The sequence below is a fragment of the Stegostoma tigrinum genome, chromosome 7 (genome assembly GCF_030684315.1).
Source record: "Stegostoma tigrinum isolate sSteTig4 chromosome 7, sSteTig4.hap1, whole genome shotgun sequence".
NCBI classification, from domain to species: Eukaryota; Metazoa; Chordata; class Chondrichthyes; order Orectolobiformes; family Stegostomatidae; genus Stegostoma; species Stegostoma tigrinum.
In genome coordinates, this window is record NC_081360.1 from 22,687,550 (window position 1) to 22,714,158 (window position 26,609).

The 26,609-nt window shown below is 43.5% G+C and overlaps 1 protein-coding gene and 1 long non-coding RNA gene across 3 annotated transcripts in view; one reads left to right on the forward strand and one right to left on the reverse strand.

Moving 5' to 3' along the window:
* Positions 1 to 8,365, forward strand: part of LOC125454437 (aryl hydrocarbon receptor-like) — a 128,740-nt gene extending 120,375 nt beyond the window's left edge. For both annotated transcript variants that reach the window (XM_048535178.1, XM_048535179.1), the window contains one exon: positions 8,104 to 8,365. In XM_048535178.1, the coding sequence (XP_048391135.1) occupies positions 8,104 to 8,328 (225 nt within the window). In that variant the 3' untranslated portion in view covers positions 8,329 to 8,365. The remainder of the gene's footprint in view (positions 1 to 8,103) is intronic.
* A 6,914-nt stretch (positions 8,366 to 15,279) lies between these two features.
* LOC132209813 (uncharacterized) overlaps positions 15,280 to 26,609 on the reverse strand; it is a 34,151-nt gene continuing 22,821 nt past the window's right edge. Inside the window, exons 3-4 of the long non-coding RNA XR_009445930.1 lie at positions 16,009 to 16,079; positions 15,280 to 15,427 (exon numbers count right to left, since the gene is read on the reverse strand). This is a non-coding gene — a long non-coding RNA (uncharacterized LOC132209813). The remainder of the gene's footprint in view (positions 15,428 to 16,008; positions 16,080 to 26,609) is intronic.

The window sequence follows — 26,609 nt, forward strand, 5'->3', positions numbered from 1 at the left end:
CGAGGCTGGAATCGAACCTGGGTCCCTGGTGCTGTGAGGCTGCAGTGCAAACCACTGAGCCACCCTAAATGACATAAGATTCTGAGGGGACTTGAACAGTTGGACACCTGCAGGGTGTTTCCTTTTCAGGAGCACATCACAATTAGTGACACATTAAAATTAGGGGTGCATTAAAATTAGGACCACAAGATAAAAGTCAGGTGCCTCTCTTTATAAACAATGATGTGGAGAAAGTCTCTCCCACAGTCTGGGTACACGGTTCTCCAGAAAAAGTAGAGGTGAGGTCATTGAATTTATTTACAGCTGAGTTAGATACATTTCTGCCAGTCAGAATGGGTCAAGGATCATGAGGTGGACTGACAGGAGAGTGGAATTGAATGGGAATGCAGGCTCAAGAGGCCAAACTTGTACCTCTTTCAGAGATATCCATGATCCTCCAGTTTTTCTGCATTTCAGATTGCAATCAAAAGACCATAAGACATAGGAGTGGAAGTAAGGCCATTCGGCCCATCAAGTCCACTCCGCCATTTAAATCATGGCTGATGGGCATTTCAACACCACTTCGCTGCACTCTCCCTGTAGCCCTTGATTCCTTCTGAGATCAAGAATTTGTCGATCTCTGCCTTGAAGGCATCCAACGTCCCGGCCTCCACTGCATTCTGCGGCAATGAATTCCACAAGCCCACCACTCTCTGGCTGAAGAAATGTCGTCTCATTTCCGTTTTAAATTTACCCCCTCTAATTTTAAGGCTGTGCCCACGGGTCCTAGTCTCCTCGCCTAACGGAAACAACTTCCTAGCGTCCACCCCTTCTAAACCATACTTCCTTTCTGGCCGCGCCATCAGATGTAAACAAGCCAGGGGCCACAAGGCAGAGCGACTGGGATCACGAGACCCCGAGGCTACAGAGGTAGCTGGGCAGTGTGGGTTCCGGCCTGAAGTGCCCTTTTGGTTTGCGAAAGACTTGAGTCTGAGCTCCTGTTCCATCACAGTCTTTGGTGCATAAACGACCCAGTGGTCTTGCAACACTTTTCCCATCCCTCCTGCCTCACTCTGGGCTCATGCTAAGTGTCAAGCTTTAAGATGGAGTCACAGTTGGAAGGTGCTTAGGCAGCACTGGCCTATTCATGCTCCCGAAGCCTCCCTCCCTCCTCTTGCTGTGACCAAGGATTTGGCTATCTCGTCCAATATCTCCTTGCCGTGTGGTGTCAAATTTTCTCGGCAGGGAATAAATATCCCGACAAGTGTCAAATGCGCAAGACCTTAGCTGGGAATGTGAAGCAGACTAAAAGGTCAGCTAATAACATGCATTGCCAGTATCCAGTGTCTCCAGCACATGCTGCCAGCAGTAAAGAGCTGGGCTGTCACACATTTACGCTCAGGTTTGCAGCACTTAATCCTCAGTAATCCTACCTTGTGAGCATTCCCCAATTTCCATGGTTCCATAGTGGAAGCTAAACCTTCTCTTGCTTGGGACCTAAGCTCTGGAATCCCTTTCCTAAAGCTCTCAAGGCCTTTTTTTCATATAAATATCATAGCCGGGTTCTGGGTGCTCCAAGCAGATGAGAACTGGACACTATCAAAATGCAACTGATGAACAGTTATTAAGTACTTCCTCTTCTTCAGAGAAGCATTGTTCAGTAGAAGACCAGTAGTCTCAGAAACTGACTTCTTGCACCAGTAGTCAGTGACCAGTCCTGAGGAATTGTTATGATAATTGAATATATTATCAACACAGTACAGTCAAAAGACATACTTTCAAACAGGAAGCTATGAGACGTGTTATAAAAGAAAAAATCTCACAAACAGTACTTTTCCGCATTGCACTAAATCTCTTGCTGTAAAATTAACTCCAGTTGCATTTTCAGATCAAAAATATTAAAGATTTTATTTCACGCGCACCTTAGTCACTCTCCGGCCTTTGTTTTTATTTCAAAACCGAGTTGGATTTACACTTAATTTATTTCATTCTGTCCCGATTAAATCCTGCCCATTCTTGGCTGTCCTTATCGGACATCTCCACATCGATAGTGTTTTTTACAGATTCCGTGCCCCCCTGGCCTCAGAACTCAAGGCCTCATTGCCCCTGGCCGTGACTAGCCTGCAGGACTAGCCTCCCAGCTCGGCCTCGGCTCGGTCTGCTCCCACTCTAACTCTGGCCACGACTCACTTCCAGGAATAGCTTCCGCGCTGGTCTGGTCTCTGACTTGTCTCCCACGCCGAGCTGCACTCAAGCTCACCCCTATTGTCCTTTCCCTCCAGGTAGGGTCAGTTTAAGAAGATAAATGTTGAGAAGGGGAGGAATAAAAATTGCAGAAAAGAGGGAAGAAAAGTAAGAAAAAGGACAGGGAACTGACGAAGCAGGGGAACTCTGGCTGGAGCATCCGACTCTGCCACCATCTTGAATGTTTACATTCAAATGAATACATTCCCCTACAATAAAAGACATCACTCCTCTTGGCTTCCTAACCACTCTCTGTACCTTTTGTGATTCGTATACCAGGATCCCTATATCCTTCTGTACATCTGAGGCCTACAATCTCTATTTAGATAAGAACCTACATTTCTGTTCTTCTTGCAAAAGTCAGCGAGTATACATTTCCCCACATTATACTCCATCTCCCAAAGGTTTCCTCACTCACATAACCTATAAACATTCTTTGCAGAACATTTACATCTTCTTCATAACTTATTTTCTGACCAAGCCATATAGATCGTCAACAAACTTTACAACCATGCATTCGGTCTTTCATCCAATAACTGATAGCAAAATGGTTTGTGGCCCTGATGCTGATTCATATGGCACACCACTCACCAACCTGAAAACAGCCCCTCATTGCTTCTGCTTCCTATTAGGCTCTGTTCGTCCTCTGCCAATACTAATGTATTACCTCCCCTTCACCTCCACCCCCCCACCCCCAACACACACACACAAAATAAGCTCTTACTTTGTTTTGTAACCTTTGACGCAGCAGTTTGTCAAATGTCTTCTGAAAACCCAAGTGCAGGAAATATAAGTACAGTATATGCAACATTTCCCCTTCTTCGATATTGCTTGTTGCCTCAAAGAGCTCCAATGAAATAAACAAAGTTGATTTCTCTTTTGGAAAATCATGTTGGCCCTGCCTGTTTCCATTCGGGTTTTCTGAATGACCTGCTATAAACTCCTTATCAATAGAGTGAGGCATTTTTCCAATAACAGGTATGAGGCTAACTGTCCAGGATCTTTCCTTTTTGGAATCGAGGAGTCACATTTCCTGTTTTCCAATTTGACAGAGCCTTATTAGAATTGAGCGAATTTTGGAAAATTCAAACAAATACATTAATGATCTGAGCCGCCACTTTTAAACCCAAAGGTTGAAGTCCTTCAGGACTTGGAGACTTATTGTTATTGTAATAATTCTCACAATCCCCTTTCGCCTGGTGATTCTAACTGTTTTATGTTCCTCACTTCCTTTTACCTTCAGATTCATATTTATTTCTGGGGTGTTACTGTTATCTACAGTGAAGACAGAGGCAAAATATCTGCTCAATTCACCTTCAGTGTCCTCAATTTCCGTTATTTAGTCCCCAGGCAATCTCAGTTGAGGAATAATGTTAACTGTGCTTTCCCTTCGACTTGTGGCTACGATCAGAAATTTGTGTATCGCAGATAAAGATAAACAAGGGAGCAAAAGACAATAGATAATGGGAACTGCAGATGCTGGAGAATTCCAAGATAATAAAATGTGAGGCTGGACCCCACCACCCAAGACATTTTTCCATCCCCACCCCTGTCTGCTTTCTGGAGAGACCACTCTCTCCGTGACTCCCTTGTTCGCTCCACACTGCCCTCCAGCCCCACCACACCCGGCACCTTCCCCTGCAACCGCAGGAAATGCTACACTTGCCCCCACACCTCCTCCCTCACCCCTATCCCAGGCCCCAAGATGACATTCCACATTAAGCAGAGGTTCACCTGCACATCTGCCAATGTGGTATACTGCATCCACTGTACCCGGTGCGGCTTCCTCTACATTGGGGAAACCAAGCGGAGGCTTGGAGACCGCTTTGCAGAACACCTCCACTCAGTTCGCAACAAACAACTGCACCTCCCAGTCGCAAACCATTTCAACTCCCCCTCCCATTCTCTTGATGACATGTCCATCATGGGCCTCCTGCACTGCCACAATGATGCCACCCGAAGGTTGCAGGAACAGCAACTCATATTCCGCCTGGGAACCCTGCAGCCATATGGTATCAATGTGGACTTCACCAGTTTCAAAATCTCCCCTTCCCCCACTGCACCACACAACCAGCCCAGCTCTTCCCCCCCACCCACTGCATCCCAAAACCAGTCCAACCTGTCTCTGCCTCCCTAACCGGTTCTTCCTCTCACCCATCCCTTCCTCCCACCCCAAGCCGCACCCCCATCTACCTACTAACCTCATCCCACCTCCTTGACCTGTCCGTCTTCCCTGGACTGACCTATCCCCTCCCTACCTCCCCACCTATACTCTCTCCACCTATCTTCTTTTCTCTCCATTTTCGGTCCGCCTCCCCCTCTCTCCCTATTTATTCCAGTTCCCTCTCCCTATCCCCCTCTCTGATGAAGGGTCTAGGCCCGAAACGTCAGCTTTTGTGCTCCTGAGATGCTGCTTGGCCTGCTGTGTTCATCCAGCCTCAAATTTTATTATCAGCAAAAGACATGAAATAGGAGACCTGCTGTAGCCCATTCAGCCCCTCTAAAACCTGCTTTCCTGTCCAGTAATGCTGTGGCTCATCTTCTGCCAGAACTCGTCCTTCCCACCCCTATCCACAGGTCATTGTATTCAAAAGATTCACAGATCTTTGAGTGAGCGGATCATTCATCAACTCAATTGTAAATGACTGATCTCCTTGTTGTGAAACTGTGCCCTTGTTTTCTTGCTTCCCCAGCCAGAGGGAAACATCCTCTCAGCATGTACCCCTGTCAGTTTGCTGCAGAATTTCACATGTTTCTGTTAGATCATTTCTCGTTCTTCTGAAATGTTAGGGAGTACAGGCGTAATTTACTCAGACTGTCAGTAGAATACTCATTTCAGGAATCATTCCAGTGAATTGTGGTGGTACTTCTTTTAAAGCAGCTATAGCCTTCGACAGATAAAGAGACCAATTTTAGTGCAATACTCCAGGTATAATCTGATCAAGGTTCTTGCACATGTAGAGTTACACAGCACAGAACCAGATCCTTCTGTCCAAGTTGTCCATGCTGACCAACTTTCCCAAACTAAACTAGTTCTACTTGCCTTTGTTTCTTCCATTTCCCTCTAAACTTTTCCTGTTCATGTACCTGTCCAAATGTCTTTTAAATGTTCTAACTGTATCTGCATCTACCACTTCCCCCAGCAGTTCATTCCACAAACAAACAACCCTTTGGTGTGAAGAAGTTGTTCCTCAGTGCAATAAGGTCTCTTCACTCTCATAGTCCCATCTTTGGTTAATAAAGGCTAACATGCTATTTGCTTTCCTAATTGTTTGCTCTTCCTCCATGTTAATGTTCTGTGATATCAACACTGAGGGCCCTCTGAAAGCGAGCATTTCCCAGAGTTGGGCTATGATCGGATTCTCTTTTTGACTGAATCGAACAAAGAGAGTGGCATCGATTAAACCTTGCATTTATTAAAATCCTTTATGAAGTCAGTGTGTAAAGTTAGCGTTTTGCTGACTAGCGGTGTAGTGTGGCACACAGTGCCTCAGAGTCAGCCAAAGATTGGGGTGAGGAGGTAAGTGACCAAGGGGTGTCCTGCCCTGGCTGCTGTTCAGTCTGTTTGGCCGAGATACTTGTGTGGGCAGGATCTGTCTTCACCCCGAACCTGAGGCACTTGCTGACCCCATGCGTGATGAGATGCAACTTGATTGAAGCTTGGGAACTGATGACACCCACAAAAATCATACTCAAGTCACAGTCCGGACCTTCAGTTCTTCCTTAACAAAAGGAAAGAAAGACTTGCATTTTGATTCAGGATTGCAGGATGTCCCACGGTGCTGTCGAGCACTGAGCTCCTTTGGAACGTGATGTTGCTGTTGCGTTGTTACAAACACAGCAGTGAGTTTACCAGCGCTCGCAAACAGAGAAGTGGCAATGACCCATTCATGTGTTTTGCCGACATTGATACAGGGATAAGCATTGGTCAAGACAGTGGGGAGAACTGTGCTGATTGTCAGCACAGTAACTTCCCATGAGATGGCAAGCAGGGATTTGTTTCAATATTTCATCTGTGAGATGATGCCTCTGGCAATACAACGATCATTCTGCCTGGATTTCTGTCCTCATCCTGTAAGCTCAGACTTCATCCTTCTGACTCGAGAGGTGAAAATGTTCGTAGCTGAGACCAGGGAGCTGAGTTTCAGCTTTCTTGTGCAGCTGCTAATATTAGACCAAACTGGCAGCTGTTTGCCAGGAGCCTGCTATTAGCACATGGAGCATCTGTTCCTCTCGTGTTGTGCCCTATTTTCAGTCTGATCCAACTTGTAGGATGCTGGGTACCCAATCCTGACTTCATATGTCACAGAATGACCAATGTGAAGATATCCTGCTTCCACCCCTTCCAGTGAGACAACTGACCTAATGCCAATTTCTGGCACATCGTGGTCCGATCTGCGCTGTGTCATTGCATCTCATGTTGAGAGTTCCCAAACTGATTTCAGTAGAGATTTCCAATGACAGAGGACACTGTTGTTTTACTGGTCCAGTTTGCTTTTGAAAGCAGTTCCCAGCTCAAAAGAGTGCAAGTTTCCAATTGCAGCTAGATTTTGCAGGCCTCGAAGCCTCAATCGTGGAGAGTTTACGGCCTGTCTTGGATGCCAGGAATGTAAGCCGTGCCTGAATCTGTTTCCTATTCCACTGAAACTAACGGCATTTTAATAAACTGCCACACCATCATTCCACTGAAGATCTGCAGGCTCTGCCAGTGTTTTGATTTGTGCAGAGCTCGCTATTTCAGAAGTGACACCATGAAGTGGCACAGAAGAGGCCAGCAGATTTCCCTCTGCTCCCACTCCCTGTCAAGCAAGACTGAGCAGTCCTGCCCCAACTATGGAGTTTAGGAGAGCAAACTAAAGCCTCAGAGTGTGGGCCACATGAGAGGGAGGGGAGAAGGGGCGCGAGAAACTGTCCTGTCCCACGCTCCACATCTCTTTGAAGGAACTTCTGCTTGTGAGCTGGTGGTTCACTAGGGCGCAGTCTCTCCTCAGACAAGTCTGAGCTACATTGAGCTGCCACTGGGCATGATATGCCAAGTTGGTTACCCTTGGCTTGGGCAATGACACTGTGTGCCCCCTGAGCTGAGGTGTTGTACTGTAGTGACTTGAGCAAAACACATCAGTTGAGGAGAGAGCTGGAAGAACAGCAACTCATTTTCCACTTGGGAACTCGACAGCTTGCTGGACACAATATCGAGTTCAACACTTTCAGAGCTTGAGGCACCTTCTGCCACAACCTTACCCCAGCATCCACACACCAGGCCTTGTTATCACATGGTCTGCTGTTACAAACAATCCATTGTGAGCCACTATTTGTCTACTAATGGCTATTCATTCAGGCTGATCGTGATCCACTCCTTCGTCTGTCCAATTCTTCTTCTCTCTCTTTGGGCTCTATCTCCATCCATCATTTACTCCCTAAACTGTCCCGCCAACCCATCTTCTGCATAAAAATCAACATCTCGGCTACCATCGGTTTCTGATGGAGGGTCGCTGGACCCGAAACGTTTAACTCTGATTTTTCTCCACAGAGGCCGCCAGATTTGCTGAGCCTTTCCAGGAATTTCTGGTTTTTGATCCAGGGAAAGAGGAGATTGGCCTTCTGATGGTCCTAATCACTGAATAGACTTCCTATCTACTCCCAATATATGAAGACATGCCACAAAGGTGACAACAGGAAAGTGCCAGCAGGTGGATGACATTTTCGGAGTCAATACAGCAGTCAGAAGAGAACAAGAACCCCACTTCCAGCTCTGAGAGCAGCCTTTCAGTAACACCTGGCACATCTGGCCTGCTCCAATTGCAAGTTTGTATCCATAAGGTGATTATTCATAGTAAAGTTAATGTCTTGCCTTTCTCTCTTCTCTCACTATGTTCCTAGGTGGAGAGCAGCTGCAGTTTGGACACTGGAGACCTGGCATTTGCTGGAGGTTATGAACATCCCAGTGGGAGCACAATGCCCTCAGACAGGCTGCAAACCATTGCGGGCATTCATGAAAACCCCTCTACAGCTGGCTATTACCTTCAGGCACACCAAACTGGAAGGTCAGCTCAAGATTTGCACCAGGATGCAGATTCGCATAAAGATGGAAGCTTTCCTGTTTAAGACAAGGCACTTTCACTTTTTGAAATCATGCCTGTTTGGTCTTCTCAGGTTTGGATTTGGGGATGGGTGGGGTGGGTTTTCAAGCCAGTATTTTTATTTAGTTCAAGATGTGCAGATTAAAATGTTCTCAGAGTGTTAATTGTGGTGGGCAATCATTTAAGTCATTCTGACCCAGGATGCACCACTTCACCTGTCATGTAACCTCCTCTCATACTGATTAGAATTACTCCGAGACATCCAAAAGCCGGGCATGGCAGCCTGTGCTGAATTGGTCGATGTCAGTAGCGTTGGACTAAGGGACGGGAATCCAAGATTCCAGGGCGCTGCCGCTCCTGACCGTTTACCACCTTGTAAATGTGTGGTATCTGCTCTGGTGTTGCCTTCAGTGAGGTATAAGAGGAACTGCAGTCACATTAGTGAGCCAGGTGACTGCACAGTGTTACCTCAGCCTACGCCTTTGTTGAACATGTCAATGGGGAATGAAGGGGAATTACACCAAGACAGATCAAGACTCTCTGGTATCTCGGAACAATTTAAAGTGCTCCATCAGAGCCATCATGTCTCATTGTTTGACAGCATGAAGGCTGCTAATGACCCATCATAGCAGTATTTAAACCCTGGTAAATATGACTCCTTTTGCGCAACGAGTTCTATCTTTGTTTTATATCAAATGCAAAATACCCTGCACAGGGAAAGGAATCTGCTGTACATGGGCAATTCTGTAACCCGGCCTTTGTGTTTTGAGAAGACATTCTGAGAGCTGAAGTTGTGATATTTGATCATAAAGCTCTAATTGCACCACATCTGTGTTGGGTTTTTGGATGAACACCTTAGGACAGATATATTAGCCTTGGGATGAGAGTGTCATGCAGATTGCTCTGACTAGGCTTGTATTACCTTGAGTATACAAGCTGAATACTGATGTAATGTAAGGGTTTAAAACAGTTAAAGGAGTTGATTGGGTCCATGGATATGTAAAACTATTTCCTATGGTGGTTCTAACCTGATATGAGCACCAAACTATTCAGGGACTAACTCCAGAAGCAACTCTTCACAAAAAGCAGAGTAGAAATGCACTGGTACACACTGTCTACTCCTCAGGCAGTTCTTGTGCAGTTGGCGGTCAATTGAGAAGAATTCAAAACTGAAATAGTTCAAAACTGAATGTTTCTATAAGGCAAATGATGGAGGCCTAGAGAAGCCATGTGGTTAGAATGGAAGTCGCATGCCGATCGAATTGAATGGGAAAACAGACTCAAGGGACGGAATGGCCCGCTTCTGTTTCTAAAGGAAGATGGGTAAGTGGCCAAATCTTGAGAGCTTGGTGGTGTCCAACGAATTGCCCGTTTGACTTGAAAAGGAAAAGGGAATTGATTGAAGTTGATGGAAAGAAGGCATATAGAGATGAAAGATCGAAATGAACTTTTCCCCACAGTGAAGTATTTGATGAAAAGTTGCAGAAACATATTTGAGATTGAAATGAATTATGTTTCTAAAAGGAGCGGCCGACACATTGATGGCTCTGCCTTTTTGTTAAAAAGCATATGACCATCAGGCAGCCTTGCAGCCTATTGTCGGGGTTCCCAGGCCACCTCCACAAGCCAGTGGCTAACTGTCACTGGGACTGCAGCCAACCCTGAGTAGAATCATCACTGGAAGCCTCAGAAGAAAACCTTTAACAAATATTTGGATGAGCGCTTGGAATCAAGCATATGCAAGAAATGCAGGAAATTGGGAGCAGTGCACCTTTAGTGGTATTTACGTTGGCGCAGACTCGATGGGCCGCTAGGCCTTTTCTGTGCTGTGTGAATTTATGTATCTATAAGAGATGGTCAGTAGGCAGCCTCACTGGGGTCCTGGGAGGTGGACTGAAGGGGATGTTACACCTGAGTCTCAGGTGATGTTCCCCACATTTGTTGGGATTGCAGACAGGATACTACCCCTCCACCGCACCCCCCCCCCCCCCCACCCCAAGGATATTAAAGACCATTAAGCATCTGCATGAAGAGGGGTTAACTGGTTTCCTGCCTCCTTAGTGGGTCTCAATGAGGTAAATTTACCAAAACGTCCCTTCCCTTGTAAATACCTCTCTCCCAGAACCAAATGAACTTACATTTTGAAAGAAGTCCATTTAACCAGGCCATCTTGAGTTAACAATAAGTGAGTTTATTAATTATTAAGTGTGAGAGGAATTGGTAAGGCAACACACATACATTTAAATTAGAAATGAGAGGGGAGTCCAAAAGGATAAAAGCTTTAAACAAACAGAAATATGGATCAGTCTCTGAATCGTATGTGGTGAATGGACAGTTTAAGGTTGCAGTGGCGGTTGTTAGCAATGTTACAACTGGCAGCATGATAGTCAGTTTCATGATCCTCATGATTTTTGCAGATTTTTCAGTCTGCGTAGTTCTGATTCTTTTCTGTTGTAATAGAATCCCAGCATTCAGGGTGAAAGAGAATTCTTTACTTCCCCTGATTGCTTTTGGCTTACTGCTGGCTGGCTAAATTCTAACAGTCAGAGTGAGAGTCCCTGTGCCTGCAACAGAGGGGTGATTAGGAGATAATTCTTTGACCATGACCTTCATAGCACACTACTGCCCGAACGCAGGGTGGTACACAACAGAATGCTCAATCCCATTAACACATTCCAATAGTGCTGAAAAAGACTTCTACACAGGAAAGCCTAAGAATCCCTGGCGTTGCCTTGGTGTGTATGGCTGAGCAAGGAGGCTGCAGAGAGGAGAGACCAATGCTCAAGTACCATCTGGACAAGTTGCAAACCTATATTAAAGAAATCGGGTTAAGTAATCATGGAGGGATTTTCCCCATCACCTCTACCTCTGCACCAGAGAAGATCCCAGGTTGCATATGCTGAGTGGGTAAACTACTCGTATGAAGTGGATCATAGGCCACAAGTCTCTTTTGAACCAATATTCAGACTGAGCAACCTATTTTCATGCAAGCTCCACACCAAAGTGAAGACTGCATGAAAAGTTTGTGTTAGGGTCACTGATATCTCTAAATTGCGTATCTTGAAGTTTCGTTGCTGCTGAGGGGGCTCTCCATCAATGATTATGGAGGCGATTGAGAATAAAACTCACAAAAAAGGTTTATGGCCTCCCCTACAAAACTTGATTGAATTGCCTGAGCACTGTCCCATCATAACCCCATGAGAAAAATTCCAGAAATGTTTCTCTTAGCATTCTCTGAATGCAATCCAGTTAAAAGGTCAGAGTATTTATTTGCCAAATGGGTATCACTTCTGGGATGTGGGATTGTTTTTTGAACTGAATCCTGTCGGTTGTTAACCACTTGAACAAATGAGTATTTGTGATGTTTTTAGGTTTAGAAGCACATACCTTGTTTCAACTTGACAGTGGGACTCCTAACTCTGGGTGAACACATCCCCGAGCGATTGAAAAACAGCCATTTTACCCCATTTCCAATATCTTTACCACAAATAAAGTAAAATCTTCAAGGTAAATGGAAAAATAAATTTCTGCTTATAGCCTTGGTGAACTTTTTTCTGGTTGTTTGTGACACTCTCCAGGAGATGACATTTTAATTACTTTGGAGATTTTGACTTGACAGATAAAAGCGTTACGACTCTTTGAAAGTTCAGAGCAGTGATAAAAGGTACTTTAATGTTGGAAGGAGAGGAAAAGATTATTGCCAGGGTTTGATGAGCATAGAGCTGTGTTTAAAAGCTGGTGTCCTCGCGTGAACAGGCTTACAGCCACTCATACAAAGCAGAAGTGATACTGCCACGCCACCAACAGATTCCAGGGGAAATTTGTAACTGAGTGATTTAGCAAAGTCCCAGGATCAATCCCCTAATATTAACTCCTACTTGCAGCATAATAAAGGTTTCCAAAGTTCGCTAGCCACCATCTTTTGCTTCCCCCTGCCAACCACCCCTCACAGTGCATGCTGGGTTAATGGATTTCAACCAGACCAATTAGCCTCTCCACCAATAGACTTAGCACTGGTGGACATGGAGTGGGAAGATTGACAGGAACTCCTTTACCTGATGGTCAAGCAGTGAGTCTTCCTGTGCATCTGCATTTGGAAAAGAACAGGCACAACAGATGGACACTTCATAAGAAGAACTGTCAGATTTGCCTGGACTAGATTCATGAGAACTGCTCATACTTATACAGGAGATAACAAGCTGTAGAGCTGGATGAACACAGCAGGCCAAGCAGCATCAGAGGAGCAGGAAGGCTGACGCTTCTGGTCTAGACCCTTCCTCAGAAAATTTTTATACAGTGTCTTTTAACCTAGTGAAATCTCCCAAAGTGCTAAGAAACAAAATTTGACAGTGGGCCATGTAAAGAGATAATAGGATAGATGACCCAAAGCACAAGCATAGGTTTTACAGATGCTCAGAAAGGTGGAGAGGGGAGTGGAGGGGTTTCGGGAAGGAATTCCAGTGCTGATGGTCCAAATGGCAGAAGGCATAGCTGCTGATGTGGACTGATGTAAGCTGAGATTTCTACAGAAGATAGGAATGGTACATGAGGAATTCCTGCTTGGATTGGGTATGGGAGTGACTTGTCAGTAAAAGTCAGGAATCTCCTTGACTAGGAAAAGAAGAGTTGGGAAGGATAGAAAAGAGAAAAAAAATAATAATTTCCGTTCTTCCTCAGCAATGAGGACTATCAGTATATGACTTACGTGCACTGACAATCAATGGTGAAATCTAACCTTAAGTATAAATATAGAATCTATTCAATTGTAAACAGTGTAATGTGTGATTTCTAGATTTGCATTGAGCACACCTTGAAACACTGCTTTGTTGAAACCTTTTCTGGTCACGAATGTAGGTCAGTCGGTTTAGTATGATGTTACTGTATAGTGCTGACGTTAAATAGTATGACTAATTGATGGGTTATCTTAATGCAAAATCTTGCTTGTTAATAACATTTTGGAGCATCTGTTGGTGCCAAAATATCCACACACTGTTAGAAATAGAAATCCAGATGTTTATTTATATTATTTATGAGTCAAGCTTTCTGAATCTGTTGAATGGAATATTTGTTGAACAGAATTTAGATTTGCACACATTTTTAATTTTACCACTATGTGTTAATGCTTGGCATGACTTATTGTAGCTTTTATATGAGACAGTTCTCATTTATTGGATGACCACAATCTGTATGTGCCAGTTGATTGCCTGTTGAAATGTAATCTTTATCCTGAATAATAAAGACTTTGTGTAACAACCTTGGAATGCTATTTGCACACATGATTTTTCGGGATTTTCCACTGGTTTGTATTTTCCTCAGTTGCACATTTAATCTGATTTATCATTTGCAAGAATATCGTTTGTGTATGTGACATAGTCGTATTTGTGACTGTGGTGTTGACTTGCTTTGGGCTTAGTTTGCACTAAACTCTCGAAGTGAATAGTTGAGTACAGGCATTCAGAAATTGTTCAAACTTGTTGAGAGATACTGCTAGATATAGTTACTTGTTTATGTGGTCTCTGAAACAGATAGAAAATATATTCTCTTCTAATCTCTTGTGTCGACTGGGAAAAATTCCTGCAATTGTTCCTGGAAAGAACATGTTTAGGTATCTGGTGAGTACAGGTTTAGACTTATTCTATTACTGTTTCGGTTTCTGTGAAGAACTCCCATACTCCCAGTGAGGCGCTGGGAGTTTCCAACATCAAGAAATCGTATTCCAGCATCAGTCTGCATTCACAAGAAGGATCAAGGTGAAATCATGGAGAAAATGTTTAATATTCAGACATTCTCCTGCACTATACCAGTTTACAATTTTCTGTTATTTTAGAATTTTACTTGATATTTTAGTCAATAGAGCACTTGGAAGCTTGTATGTGTACAGCATATCAGAGTGTATTTGACACTGAAAGCACGGTATGAATGTGAAGTGTTGTTGAAGCTTTTCATGAACTATCATTGGTATACTCTATCATAGATTTCAGATCAGTCAGGCCGGTACCTTTAAGACAGCTGCATGACATCCCAATATGCGACACTGCAGTATAAACTGACCTCCATGCCCTTCAGTCACACACTCTGTGTCATTGAATCAGTAGAGCCAGTAATGTCTATATGTGTGCCTGTGCAGTGACAACAGTAAGTTTGGAACCCAGAGTATGTGCAAATCTGCCATATTGAAGTTTTGTGAATGGTCAGTGTTGTAAATAAACTGTAGATATCTGACTCAAGAATCTGACTGTCTGTGGTAAATGTTACATGGCCAAACAAAATGCAAATGACATCTATCACAAATTTGCTGGATGAAGAATAGTTATCAAGAGGCACCTCAGGCATTGAAGGGATGACGCTGATTCAGAGCATGATGATGGATTGTGGGTGTAATGACAAAGTTGTCATTTTGATCAAACCGATCAAGAGGAAGAAATAAGAGAACTGAGAACAACCTCATTCAATGATCTGGCAGAATTATCAAAGATGAAAGATATGCAATGTATAAGGCATGAACTGCTAGACATGGTTGATCTGTAATGCTGGTCCTACGCAGTGCATCGTGTTAAAAATCTAACCCAACACACCTCCAGCTGTGATAGTTACCTTCCGTAATGAAGGTCCACTACTATCAAAAGATTGAACTCAACTTCTGAGAGGCAAATCCTGTTGTGACATCCAACTTTGTTAGTCCAGTTTTGAAAGCCAAGGGAGCTTGACTCCAGACTATTCACACCTCTAACAACAGCTAGTGTCAAAATGTAGGATGCAATTTTCCCTTCTACCTCCAATTAGGGAATGAAATGCAACAGATTCTAGATTTCAGCTGGCATCATTCATGGTGGGATTTGAACTGGTATCCTCTGAGTATTAGACTCTGAGCCACTAGCGAATGACAATACCACTGCACAGCCACCTTACCAGTATTAGAGTAGGAGAGAAGGAAATGGAAGGGCGACTGATTAATAAGCACAAGTTAGCCTACCTGATGTTGATCACTCTTCTGGATCTTTTTCTTGAATCTGGTGGAAAGACGCTTGCCTTTTCTTCCAAGTATGCTGAAGCCTGTGTGTTCCTATAGGCAACAATGCGGTGTTTAATTCCTAGTTGTCAGTTCTGAAGCGAAAAGGCCTGCCCTGTTCAAGAAGACCAGATTTCAATAATACATTGGTAACAACAGATGGTATATAGACCACTTACAATCACAGCAATCTATGCACACTTGATTACTGTAACAGCCATCACCGACTATAATTAACTGCAGCTCTCTTCACATTCTCTCCACTCTTAGAGCTCCAGAAGGGGAAAGACAAGTTCAATTCAATTAGACTTGCATTCAAACAGGATTTTGTCCTCTGTTTTAATCTGTTGGGAAGATCATTTATCAAGGTGATGGAATTCCTGCTTCTTGGTTACCAATGTTGGAATATGTGAAAATGCTCTGTGAATTGTTTCCATTTATTATTCAATAATTTTCTAATAAAATGTGAAGATACTTGAGATTGTGGTTTAAATCAAGGGCACTCAATGTGGGAACAATAAAGGCCATTGACTGTCCTCACTCTTTCTATAATCCACTGTAGTTTCACAACCCACTGAAAACTCTACATCCCACCAGTTTGGATCTCCGTTTCTTTTACCACACCATCTCTCCATACAGTCTCTTTGTTCATTAGTTTTCACCATGGTCTCAATGAGGCTATTGCCATCGTCTTACCTTGATTGAAGATACTGTTCTAGGATGTCGCTAGGGGTGACTTGTTTTGTGGTACTGCTGGAAACATCAGCCTGGGTCAATCCACCCACATGAACGAGAGGAGACAGGAAGGTCAGTACAAGGAAAACAATGATGAGATTACAACAAGACTGACTTTGAACATTACAAAATCATCGAAAGCTTCAATGAGATGTCAGATGCAAAGATCTGCTAAGAGTCTGCCAGTTTGGTTGATGTCTTTGTGAGGTGAGATTTGATTGGTAATCTAACCGATTTGGTTTGGATTCAAAAAATGCCCTTGACGTAAATGGAGGAAGGAGCTTTACACCTATGGTGAAGAATACATTTTAATTTTGTTAAAGAGTCTCCTGCACATTATCCACACAAAGTTGGAAAACTGTCCTTCTCTGGTCTATTACCTAATTGTCTCTAAGTAGAACAACCAAACTAGGAAGATAATTGCTGCCTCTAAATTTTGAGAGCCTCCTGGCCAATGTTTGTCCAGTACAAAATGGCGCTCTGTAAATGTGATTGACTGCAACTAGTGAGAGGTGCACTTAGGCCTCAGCTTTAGGACTGGGTTGTGTTCTATTCATGTTTCTGTAGTAATTACTTACATTACATGCAAATCTGCACAACAAAAGTTGACTCCAATGTGAACTTATGACCCCCTCTCCATGCTACCACTAAAACTAGTTTTTCTCATCTCTGTAACACTGCCTGACTCACTCCCCTCTATCACCACCACTACCCCAGGCCAGGCCATCTGCTGAAACTGACCTTCTGTCTCTTTTGCTTCTAGATCTGGCTATTCCAACACATCCCTGGCCTCCGACATTCTGTCCTCTGTAAACTCAAGCTCATTTGAAATCTCAGCTGACTATATCTTGACATCCACTAAGTACTGTTAGTCCGCCACTCCTGTGTTAGACAGGCTCACACCTATGCAACACATTTTCAAATGAGCTTTATTTTCCCCTCTGCGGCCTGGACCATCTCACTTCTGCTGGACCAGCTCTGGTCTCATAACCCTCCGAGATGTCTGGACTCCCTCAATTCTGAGATAATGGGAACTGCAGATGCTGGAGATTCCAAGGTAATAAAATGTGAGGCTGGATGAACACAGCAGGCCAAGCAGCATCTCAGGAGCACAAAAGCTGACGTTTCGGGCCTAGACCCTTCATCTGATGAAGGGTCTAGGCCCGAAACGTCAGCTTTTGTGCTCCTGAGATGCTGCTTGGCCTGCTGTGTTCATCCAGCCTCACATTTTATTATCTCCCTCAATTCTGGTCTGTTTTTTTACACAGTCTTGAGTTGCTGCACCATTGCTGACTGTGACTTCAACTGCCTGGGCTCCAGGCTGTGGAATTTCTTTTCTACACCTCCCTCATCTCTCTACCTGACAAAACCTTCCATATCGAGCTTTTGAGTGTCTAAACTAATCTCTGCTAATGTGGCTCAGTATCATAGTTTGTTTCATGTTGTCCCTGTGAAGTGCCTTGGGTTGTTTTATGACATTAAAGGTGCTGTATAAACATAAGTTGTTATTGTTGTTGTTTTTCCCTCCATCCTTCCAACTTACACTTTCTCAAGATCACTCATATCCTTTGTCACTTCTGACAACAGGCCGGTAACCTGAAATATTAACTGAGTTTCTGTCACCGTGACCTACTGAGTGTTTCCATCCTTTTATTTCAGATTCCCAGTACCCCGTCATATCTTGCGTTTATTTTTGAATTTTGCCTGCCAGTGGACGAAAACCTTTCTGTCCTGTCAGACAGGCTGAGTGGGAATCAGAGCGTCAAACTGTAATTGAATCTCAGTGCTCTCAGGAGCAGTGCACATGAGCTTGAATGTTATTGCGGAAGTGCCCCTGAAACGCCGACATGAGTTTATCCTTCCTATGCTCCCACTGCTATCCGGCCTGAGGTTGCAGATTAAATGGCAGCTCCTGCTACAGAGCGATCCACACTAGGCAGGGAGCATTTCACAGGAAATTGGAGCTGGGAGCACCAGCTGCTGTAAAGACATAGCAAGTGTCTGAAATTGAGAAACATTAGGTTAGCATGTTGAGTACGGCCATGTGAAGAATAATGAAAAACTCCACTGAACTAACAACCTCATGTCTGCTGTTCATTTTAAAACATTATTTCATGTGGATGTGGGTGTCACTGGATCTCCCTGCGCCTGTTCCCCATCCATCCCTGATTAGTGGGAGCCACGCTCATGAAATAGCTCTGAACTTCTCTGCCGCAGTTTGAGATGGTTAAGTGGCTTGTCTGGCCATTTCAAGGGACAATTAAGATGTGAATACATCGCTGTGGGCCTGGAATCATACATACACCAGCCCAGGTAAGTGATGGCACATCTCCTTCCCTATAGGAATTTAGTAAACCAGGCGGGTCGTTACAATAGTCTACAGTGATTTCAGGGTCACTGTTATTGACGTAATCTGCAAAGTCAGACTGGGTGCTGCACCGTGACCTCCACGAGTAGGGTACAGTGGTCAGTCCCAAATCCATTCTGGCTACAGAGGGTGATATTGGCACCCAACTGATCCACAGCAGCCACCTAGCCAACTAAGCAAAACAATCCCCCTCCCCAGCAAAGGTGTGAGGGGCAACGTACACTTCTATATGTATGTTGTCATCCAAAGCTATGACTTATGATAGTAATGTACAAACACTCCCTCCTTGCCCATGGAGCGAGACATGAACCTGAACCTCTGACTCAGAGGCAGGGGACATGACTCACTATACCACAAGGCCTCCAATATCATTCACTCGCTCTACCATTGAAGCAGCAGTGTGTACTATTTACGAGGTACACAGCAGAAATTCACCAAAGATCCTTAGACAGCACCTTACAAACCCACAACTGCTCCCATCTAGAACAACAAGGGCAGCAGACACATGGGAACACCACCACCTTCAAGATCCCACCCCAAGCTATTCACCACCCTGACTTGGAAATACATCACTGTTCCTTCACAGTCGGTGGGTCAGTATCGTGGAAGTCCTTCCTTTAATGGGACTTTGCATCTATCTACACCAAACGGACTGCAGCAGTTCAAGAAGGCAGCTCACCACCACCTTCTCAAGGGCAGCTAGGGGTGGGCAATAAATGTTGGCCCAAACGGTGATGCCCACATCCTATGAATGAATAAAAGAAAATTCCAGTCTGTCTGTTTTCCAGCCTTACCTTATATCCTTAAAAAGAATGGTTACAAACATTTTTCAAAACCGTTCAATGCCTCTTTTATGTGACCCTTGGTTTTGTGTAAGGATCAACATCCTTTTTAGTTAATGGATAGCAGCTCAGCCATGAACTAGTCAGATCAGTTACAATGTAATCTAATCATAAAACAGGCCTGAATGGCCTATGTCCTGCGACACTGTGTCCTATGATATCTAAACTGGTGCCTGTAGTATGAATGTAGGTCAGGAGGGAGAATCCTAACTGATTTCTATATCACAGGCAAGTACAGCATTGAACTATATGAGGTGCCAATTAAAAATAGCCTTGTGTATTATATCAGCAAATGTACTCCGTATTTTATGTGATGACAGAGAATTGAAAATGGAGGCAAAGTGGACATAATCTGGGTGAGATGTTGAAATATTGATTGATTTCTTTGTTAGTCTGGTCTTTCACTGGTAAATGCATTCACCCTGCTCTGTGCAGCACCACAGTTTTTATTATGCGATGCATTATTGCTCGTGCAGCTAAATAAACAAAGCTGTTCAATTTCTATATAACAAAGTGTGGAGCTGGATGAACACAGCAGGCCAAGCAGCATCTCAGGAGTGCAAAGGCTGATGTTTCAGGCCTAGACCCTTCCGAGAGCTCTCTGATGAAGGGTCTAGGCCCAAAATGTCAGCTTTTGCGCTCCTGAGATGCTGCTTGGCCCGCTGTGTTCATTCAGCTCCACACTTTGTTATCTTGGATTCTCCAGCATCTGCAGTTCCCATTATCACTGTCCGATTTCTATGTTGGATGAAGTCACTAGACAAACTCCAAGGCAAAATAGCTTACCTCATTTTCCAAAGTTATGCATCATTAGCCATGAGCTCACTCATAAATTAATCACGTGTCTGCTTTAACCTCAGTAATGTCTCCTGTGGTTTAAAATGAAATCATCTACGTTTTAAAAATGCATTAACCTACAGAAGGCTGAGTGCCCCCTCCCCCTCTCCTCAAGGCAAGTGGCTCGTATTAAGGCAGCAGTTCCATTTACTGTTTTTTTATGGATCTGGTCTTGCAGTCAGTGGTTATCTGGGCAGGCTGCAGCTTACGCTAGAACATTGTACAAAAAACACCCGCTTTGCTGACCTCAATAAACTTCCAGATTTAAGAAGAAGCGACTGTGATTAGGAAAAATGTTGTGGCAATTCCTTTTTCTTTATGCCAACGCCATGCTGCAATCTGTTTAGAATGCATCATTTCTAGCCATCTGAAGTGTTTTAACCTCTACGAATTAAACAAATGTTCCTCAAACATGGGACAAAATTGCAATATACCGAAAATCTGGTTTAGGTGGGAAGGGGAAGAAGTTATTGTGGGTTCCCAGTGAACAATGAACGCTTTTTTCTTATCATACCGGCAGAATGTAAACTTTGTTTATGCAACATGAACCTCGTTTTTTTCAATTCATTCATTGGATGTGGGCATCGCTGTCTGGGCCAGCATTTATAGCCCATCCCTAATTAGCCTTCAAATGAGTGGATTGCTGAGCCATTTCAGAGGGCAGTTAAGTGTCCACTGCATAGCTGTGAGTGTCAGCCAGATCAGGTAAGAACGGCAGGTTTTCTTCCTGGAAGGACAACCGTGAGCCAGATGGGTTTTTATGACAATTGATGACTTTTGGCATTTGACCGGCTTCCAATCAATTCCAGGTTTTATTGAAGATAAATTTCAGCATCCGCCATGGTGGGAATCAGACTCATTTAGCCAGAGCATTGGTACAATTATTGATTCTAGACAGCACGAGTCCTGTAACTTTTCCACTTCGCTGCCATCTCTTACCAGGTGTATGGTGGGCTGCCAGCCTGAGTATAAGACTGGGGTGGGAGAGGGGATGGCTTCACAACCGTGAGATGCTAAACCATGAGAGACGAGAACAAGTGCAAGTTTCTGCACTACTTAAAGCCAGCCTCTACCTTTACCACTTAGAGGGGTGGCTCATTTTGGTTGGACCAATCATCGCCTGATCAGACAGCTCAGTTGCAGCACAAGCAGCAGTGTTTGTGTTCTGCGGTTCCAGTTCAGATTGAAGTCATGATCTATCAACCTACTACCAATTTGGACTGAGTCGACCCAGGAATGAGGATGCTGGTAGCAAATCTATCCAACTGATTGGCACCGCATGTTCATACAACCCAGTTTGTCCTCCAAGGCCATCTGCAGCTTTCCTCACTGAATGTCAACCACCTTCCCATTATCCCTGCTGTAGCACTGTGTGGGAACTGGGGCAGGCATCGGAAGTGGATGTGCATAAGGTTGGTTAGTCGCTTTTTGTATGGACTATCAGATGGTTTTATTGATAATGTTGGTTTGAAATATTTGTTTGGCTTATATTTCAGCCTGGAGGCCAAGAGAATGATGTGCTGATCACGAACGGAGGGAAGGTAAGGTGGTGTGGGGGTCTGATGTTGGGTTAGGTGTCGTGGTTATTTTCGCCAATACGCAAAGTAGATAGGCTCTTCTTTAAGGGATGATGGTTGTCTCCTTTCTGCCTCCTCCCCCTTTTCCCTTGCTTTCCCTTCTACCTTTGCAGTGGCTTTTCATACCTGTGTCCACATGATAGTGAGTTTTGTGTAGTGCGCAGTAGACCATGATAGAGCTGGGCTCTGGAGAGAGCAGCAAGTCTACTCCAGAGGGTTTCAACCACTGCGGATGCTGCGTGAGCCTCTACTGGTGACACATGGTGTGGCGGCAGGGTACGCTAGCCTGTGTGTTTGGGTTGTGTACTGGTTAGACCTTGTTGCCCAGAAGCTGCCAGCTGGGTTCTTGTGATGGTTCAAATACTGATGGTACGGCAGATTAGTGTAATTTAAAGATATAATTACTACTGCTAATATATTGGGCATTGACCTGCACATGATTGTGGATACACATAGGCTGTTGTCCACTGAGGGAGCAGAACACTTTGTATTGATCTCCATGTCTGTCAGCGTCTAGGGGTCGGTGAGCTCAGTTGGCTGGATGGTTGAATCGTGACACTGACAGCATGGGTTCAGTTCCCACACCAATTGAGATTGCCTCCTTCTCAACATCTTCTCATCTGAAGCATGGTGACCCTCATCATGCATCTGTCTCTAATGAAATCAAGGCCACTTCACCTTTTATTTAAGTTTAACTTAAGGATGGGGGAAGAAACTGATTTCAAAGTCATGTGACATTATTAGCTGGTAGTTGATATGCATAAACCGTAGAGTCATTCAGCACGGAAACAGATGCTTCGGTCCAACCAGCCCATGTTGACCATAATCCCTGACTAAACTAGTCCCACCTGGCCGTGTTTGGCCCATATCCTTCCCAATATTTCTTATCCATACACTTATAAAAATGTCTTTTGGACGCATCTATTACTTCCTCTGGAACTTCATTGCACATGTGAACCACACGCTGTGTAAAAAAAAAGGCTCCATGTCTTTTTTATTAAAATCTTTCTCCTCTTACTAAAAAAATGCCCTCTAGACTTGAAATCCCATAGGAAAAGACACATGCCATTCACCTTACCTCCCCCCCTCTGATTTTATAAACCTCTCCAAGATCACCCCTCAACCTCCCACATTCTGGTGAAAATGGTCCCAGTCTATCCAGCCTCTCCCTGTAATCAAACCTTACATTCCCAGCACCATTCTGGTAAATCTGTTCTGAGCCTTCTCCAGCTTAATGATATCTGTCCTGTAATGGGGCAACCAGAACTGGACTCAGTGCTCCAGAAGAAGTCTCACCAATATCATGTACAACCTCAACATGTGATCCCAACTCCTGTAACTCAAAGATCTGAGCAATGAAGGCAAGCATGACAAACGATTTACATTTTAAACCCATGGTACTTGTTTTCGTATCAAGTCCTCACTTGTGCTTAATTTAGATTCTGTTTGGTGTTATATGGGGGCTAATTGTCTTTTAACTGATTTTTTCTGTAGTCTGAGTTCAAGCTGAGGAGAACATTTTATTTACAGGCATTAAACATACAGTAAGGAGTTCCACACAAGCTCAGAGTGACTTGTCCAGGAGATCTCTCCCCAGTTCGCTCCTCAGTCCTATGATTCAGTACATTATGATCTTTTGGATTCGTGCTGAAAAGCCATCATTGCACGTGCAGCCTTTTTACTTTTCCTTGTGCAACTTGCCCTGCCGCCTCTCACCCTTCATATTCTGGGGTGAGGTACCGACTCCCGTAACATGACTGGGAAAGTTTGGTTGGATACACAGTGATGGTGCATAGTGAGAATTGGCTGGGGCTTGGATTTGAGCTGTGAATCCCCGTGGAAGAGATCAAGTCTTTTCCAGCAAACTAGATGCAAAATATTTCATTTTCCCGTTGCTACTGAAAGATCTCATAGGTCAGTATGACCATCCGTGGATAAATGGTTAGGAGGATACAATGTGGGGCAGTTAGACTATGGCAACAAATGCTGTGATGATAAATTAGAAGCAAAGAAAAATTAATGAATTAGTATGTATGAGCTGTATAAAACATGCACAGTTATACTATTCGTAGTTTGTGAATTTGAAATAAAACAAAAGGAATATGCAATTCAGCAATACTGGTGTGTGCTTTGCAGCATTAGCACACTGCAAGGTATGTAGACTGTTTGTGCCAATGACCGGCTGATTCAATCAAACAGCATGTTCCTTCATTTATTTGTAATCAGCAAAGGCTGAACTGTATTCAATCAGTCCACACTTGAAAAGTCCAAAACAAAATACCGGTTGTTAGATGTGATTCTGTGATAAGGCAACACTTGCTGAACACTTCTTAGTGGCTAATATACACAGTAGTAACCAATCGAAGCGCATCAGTTCAACAGGGGATGTGACTCATTTTCACATGGAATCGAGAAGTGATGTACATGCATAAATGCTCTCTGTTGTTGTCTTGACTTGTTCTCGGTAAACAAAAGGAATATGTTTAAATTATGTGCCACTTTTCCGTTACAAGGGAGCTTGGTGAGCCCATAGTACCCTCTGGCTTTCTCCCCTACGTTGCTTTGGTCAACCAAAGTCAGCTTGCAAACCAATCAGTACCTTATTCTTGTGTAATTGAAATTGTTGTGACTGTTTGCAACTTGGGGTTTTTGCATTTGCCATGATGAGTGTGAGATACAAAGCTTCAACAACACATTTCTCTCAGCAATATTTGGGTTATGTACTGTCACTTGACTGTTAACAAATAAATGATGTTGCAGCCTTTTTTAGGACTTACTGTGTATATTTTTTTATTTTTAAAGTTTAGTATAATTTTGTCTTGCTATCTATCCTGTAATGGGGCAACCAGAACTGGACTCAGTGCTCCAGAAGAAGTCTCACCAATATCATGTACAACCTCAACATGTGATCCCAACTCCTGTAACTCAAAGATCTGAGTAAGTAAAATCATTCCATCGAATTATACAGGATGCACAGTGCTGAAACAGGCTATTTAGTCCAACTGTTTCATGCACCCCATAAGCCTCCTCCCACTCCTCTTCAGCCAACCCAACAGCCTATTCAACTATCCCTTTCTCCTTGATATACATATCTGGATTCCCTTCAGAGATGTCTCTGTTATTTGCCTCAAATGTTCCTTGTGATGGTGAGTCAAACATTTTAACTACTCTGGCTAAAGCAGTTTCTCCTGTGTTACAAGGGATAATTATTGATTGTCCTGAATATATTTGTGATTATCTCATAAATGCGAACGTTAATTTCTGACTACCTGTGAGTTGAGCTTTTTTACATATAACATAATGAACCTCTGCATAGTTTTAGAGACCACTCTCAGGTCATTCCTCACTCTTGTCAATTCTAGAGAAAAGAGCCCTACCCTTTTCCACCTTTCCTGACAGCTATAATCAATGGTGCTGGAGTCATTTTCAGCTTTATTTGTTCTAACACATATTTGTTTGCTGTAGATTTTAAACTCATTACATTTGGAGGCATCACTGTGATTGTAAATTGGTGCATTGTGTGTTTATTTAAACAAGGAGTAATTGAATTTGAAAATGTTCTCATTTGGCTGTTATGTTATTTGCAGTTTCTTCTTGCCAAAGTGATGCCTTTTCCTGTCATGGTCCCTTGGCACCCTTTTTTAATGTGTTAGCATTTATCCTGTCCAGTTCCAAAGGGATGAAGCACATGGAGTTGAAATATTTTATTTTCCCTGTCAGGGAGGCTAATTGTTGTCAGAGACAACGTGGTGTTTCATGATAGATCTTTGTTATTGATTCCCGTGGTTCTGTTGTCTGTTCACTATTAAAGTCATTGCCTACAGCCTGTAGTTATCATCGAGATACACTGGTGTATGCTTGCTGTGCAGTTCAAAATGAATACAGCTTCAGCGTGAGAAGTCCTTTGCTGCATGAGGTTTTTTAAAATGCAGGTTTTCTCCTTGGCTCCACCATGAAGCCAAGCTTTGATTTTCCAATGCACCTTCATTATCTTCACTGGTTATATGTAGCCCAGAGCTAATTTGCTGATGACGTTATAACACATTAGGATAGCACTCATTGCCAATGCAATGTCACCATTCTTCACTGGGACAATTCCTTACTCTGACCAAGAAGGTGGAACATTCAGGCTTCACTTTAATTAATCTCCAGCCTCAGAATGCTACACTATTGGAGCTGGTGTCCTTCAGCCAACATGTTTAACCAAGGCACGATCTGCCTGTTGAGAAGATGCTTCCCATTCAAGGAAGATCGGAGACATCTCCCAAGTAGCATCCATCAATCTGCACAAACGTTAATGGATCTCAGCTGCAGCTTGTGGGGTCTTGCTTTGCAAAAATGTGTTACATTAGTTTGCATGACAATATTGGCTCTACCTCATAAATAATCCAATGGCTGTCAACTGCTTTGTGATATCTTGAAAATCTGAAAAGGTCGCTATGAATATGATGCCTTTCTTGCGTAGATCGCTGATGAACGCACAACACTTTAGCCCTATCCTCAGTGCTGATGACCAAGCATTAACTTGACACCAGATTGGCCACAGTCGGAGACACTCAGGATATTATGTGCCATTTTGACTGCATCATCATAGAAAAGCCAATAAAGCATTTGGGCTAGGTGATGTGAACTCAAGCTTCGCTCAGAGAGGCCTAAATCCATCACTACCGAAATTTATGGAATTGTGATTTATTTTGTTGCTGTTTATGGGGGCTTGCATGTGTTAATTGGCAAAAAAAACTCCATTGATGTTAAGCAACTTCAAATGCCTTGTCATTAGACCATAAAATGTCCGACTTTTTTGATATATATTGTGTTAAAAAGTTAAATTGTAAATGCTTATATAAACAGTTAAACTTACGTGTACTTATTCCAGAAATATGTAAAAAAAATTAATTGGAACGATCTTAAACAAGATGACTTCAACAGCTGGTGTGT